The sequence below is a fragment of the Somniosus microcephalus genome, chromosome 3, assembly GCF_052327205.1.
Source record: "Somniosus microcephalus isolate GS21.2 chromosome 3, FLI_Smic_1.0, whole genome shotgun sequence".
In the NCBI taxonomy this organism is placed as follows: Eukaryota; Metazoa; Chordata; class Chondrichthyes; order Squaliformes; family Somniosidae; genus Somniosus; species Somniosus microcephalus.
The window spans coordinates 22,480,392-22,483,662 of record NC_140989.1 but is presented as its reverse complement, the minus strand read 5'-3'; the positions used below and the strand labels follow the sequence as shown (position 1 = coordinate 22,483,662).

At 48.7% G+C, this 3,271-nt stretch overlaps 1 protein-coding gene across 1 annotated transcript in view; it reads left to right on the top strand.

The window, feature by feature from the left end:
* Positions 1–1,043, top strand: part of heca (HECA ribonucleoprotein granule regulator) — a 62,553-nt gene extending 61,510 nt beyond the window's left edge. The window contains 1 exon segment of the mRNA XM_085979257.1: positions 276–1,043. Within this exon segment, the coding sequence (XP_085835383.1) occupies positions 276–440 (165 nt within the window). The 3' untranslated portion in view covers positions 441–1,043.
* Positions 1,044–3,271: the final 2,228 nt, after the last annotated feature.

Genomic DNA, 3,271 nt, shown 5'->3' with positions numbered 1-3,271 from the left:
GACACAGAATGAGGCCATTCGGTCCCATCATGTCTATGCCGGCTCTTTGAAAGAACTATCCAATTAGTCCCACACCCCTGCTCTTTCTCCATAGCCCTGCAATTTTTTTTCGTTTTTCAAGCATAAATCCAATTCACCTTTTGACAGTTACTATTGAATTTGCTTCCAACCCCCTTTAAGGCGGTGCATTCCACATCACAAGTTAACTGCTGTATTTTTCCCCTCCCTCTCTCTCTCTCTCTCCCTCTTAAACAAATGTTCTTGCTCTTTTTCAGGCCAGACTGAACTGCAAGCACTGTGGGAAGCCGGTCATCGATGTGCGGGTGGGAATGCAGTATTTCTCCGAGTACAGCAATGTCCAGCAGTGTCCGCACTGCGGCAATCTAGACTACCACTTCGTAAAACCCTTCTCCTCATTCAAAGTGTTGGAAGCTTATTGACAAATGCTTTCTCTTTTTTTTTTCTTTCTAGAGTAATTATTACATAGGGTGTAGTACACTTTTTTTTGTTTCGGTTGCCTGTGTGCAAGTCTTTAACCAGTGTTGGCCAGTGGTTGGGGGTGTGGGAGGGAGGGTTCGAGCAGGAGGGCAAGTCCCCTGTTCTAAGTGGAAAAAGATTTGCATACAAGCAACTGGCTAGAGATTGTATCCTTGCAAGATGGTGTAAAGCTGGCCCTGTTTCCACCTTTGACACTCCAAAGAATCAAAGAAGGGTTTTTTTTTTGTTAATTGGGGTTTGACGGTTGAATGTAACTGGACTCCAGGACTAGGACTTCCCTTTGCCTCGAGTATTTCTTTGTCTATGTTGAGGTGCAAGGGCCCAGCGCGGTTCAAGGCCCGTGCCAGTCTTGTTGTGTTGCATTAAAGAGGAGCAAGAGTTCGCCGTTCAAGAATTTTTTTTAAAAAAGGAAAGAGGGGGTTGGGCTTGCTGCTTTCATCGGGTGGGGTGACGTTCACCCCATCTCGGACTCTACACCCCCCAAATTGCTCAATCTTCCGAGAGTGGCAATCCACTGCACGTGGAACAGTCACGCAACTAAACCTCCGCCGTATCTCCCGGACCCCCCCCCCCCCGAAAGAAAGCGCCGCTGTTTTATTGTTTTTTGTGCGTGAGTTTTCACCCCCCCTCGCCAATTGTCTCCCCTCGATGCAAAGGGGCCTCGCGCCTCCTTGCTTTGGAGTAATGACCCCGGCCGGTAGGCGGAGGGAGGGGGGGCGCTGGACGTCCCCTCCGGTACCTCCTCTAACCGGCCGCTGTTTCAAGCGAGAGGGTTGGCGGGCAGTGTAGCTGCCGAGGGCCTCCGAGCTGAAGTTGATCTGATCACCGCCTGGTTGTCGCGGATCTCCACCCGCCCCATGCGCTTGTCAGCTGGATAGCGATCAGGAGCGCGGCCCTCCATAATCCAGGGGGCGTCAAGTTCGATCTGAGGTCAGCTAACTCGGCACAGACCGGGGGAGGGGTCGAAGCTGGTCTGTATGGCTCCGCTGCTCAATGACTACACTTGCCGAGGGGAAAGAAAGACTTGCATTTACATAGCGCCTTTCAGGACCTTGGGACAGCCCAACACGCTTCACAATGTAGCAGCCAGTTTGCGCGCTGCTCGTTCCCACAAACAGCAGTGATGTGATGACCAGATAATCTGTTTTAGTGATGTTTGTTTCGGGGTAAATATTGGCCAGGACACCGGGGAGAACTCCCTTTTCCGAAATAGTGCCATGGGATCTTTTACATCCACCTGAGAGAGCAGATGGGGCCTCGGTTTAATGTCTCATCCGAAAGACGGCACCTCTAACAGTGCAGCCCTCCCTCGGTACTGCACTGGAGTGTCAGCTGGATTTTGTGCTCATGTCTCTGGAGTGGGACTTGAACCCACAACCTTCTGACTCATAAGCAGCAGTGCTCCCATTGGGCCACAGCTGATGCGCTGGGCAGTACTGAGGAACCAGGGATTGTAACTAGAATATTATTCTAATGTTACGTTACAATCTATGCTCCAATCTCATTGCTTTACTTCTCTAAGTAGCACGCCCATGGCTAACAATCTCCATCCATACTGTAAGCTTCAGTCTCATTCCTAAAGCAGATTTGCATCCAGTTGTCATGTTGAGATCCAGCCTCACTACTCAATAAGACAATCTTTTAAAACTTCCCTCATGAACCCAATACCCAGTGAGGTCCAACCTCATGAACCCAATACCCAGTGAGGTCCAACCTCATGAACCCAATACCCAATGAGGTCCAACCTCATGAACCCAATACCCAATGAGGTCCAACCTCATGAACCCAATACCCAATGAGGTCCAACCTCATGAACCCAATACCCAATGAGGTCCAACCTCATGAACCCAATACCCAGATAGATCCAACCTCATGAACCCAATACCCAGATAGATCCAACCTCAATACCCAATGAGGTCCAACCTCATGAACCCAATACCCAGTGAGGTCCAGTGTTATTGCCCGAATACCCTGCTTCTCAGTCCAATGTGCAATGTCCCATGACACAGGACTAACCCCAATATCAACCAAAGCAGCTGCTGTTTTTTTTTTAAGACAATCTTTGAAAACTTCACATACAACTAAAGGCTCGATGTGTGTTGGAGAGGTAATGATCAGGGTAATAACCCTGAGATTAGATTACTGCCTCGTAAAACTGCTAGTGTCTGCTAAACCAGCTTCAATCCCTGCGGGGCTTTGTGCCGATGTCACCTTGAAGAGGGTGCAGAGGAGATTAACTAGAATGGTACCAGGGATGAGGCACTTTGGTTATGTGGAGAGACCAGAGAAGCTGGGATTGTTCTCTTCAGAGCGGACAGGTTAAGTTGAGATTTAATGGAGGTGTTGAAAATTATGAGGGGTTTTGATAAGAGTCGATAGGGAGAAACTTTCCATTGGCAGAAGGGTCGGGAACCAGAGGGGACAGATTTAAAATAATTGGCAAAAGAACCAGAGGGGAGATGAGAATTCTTTTTTAAACTTATGATCTGGAATGCACTGCCTGAAAGGGCGGTGGAAGCAGGTTCAATAGTAACTTTCAAAAGGGAATTGGATAAATCGTTGAAAAGGAAAAATTTGCAGGGCTGTGGGGAAAGAGCCGGGGAGTGGGACTTATTGGAGAGCCCTTTCAAAGAGCCGGCACAGGCACGATGGGCCAAATGGCCTCCTTCTGTGCTGTAAGATTCTGTAATTCTAAGTGAGTGCTTTTATAGGAACTGTTATCTGTAGTTCTGTGCAGGAGGCATCTATTGAAAGGCAGAGATCCATGGGCCAG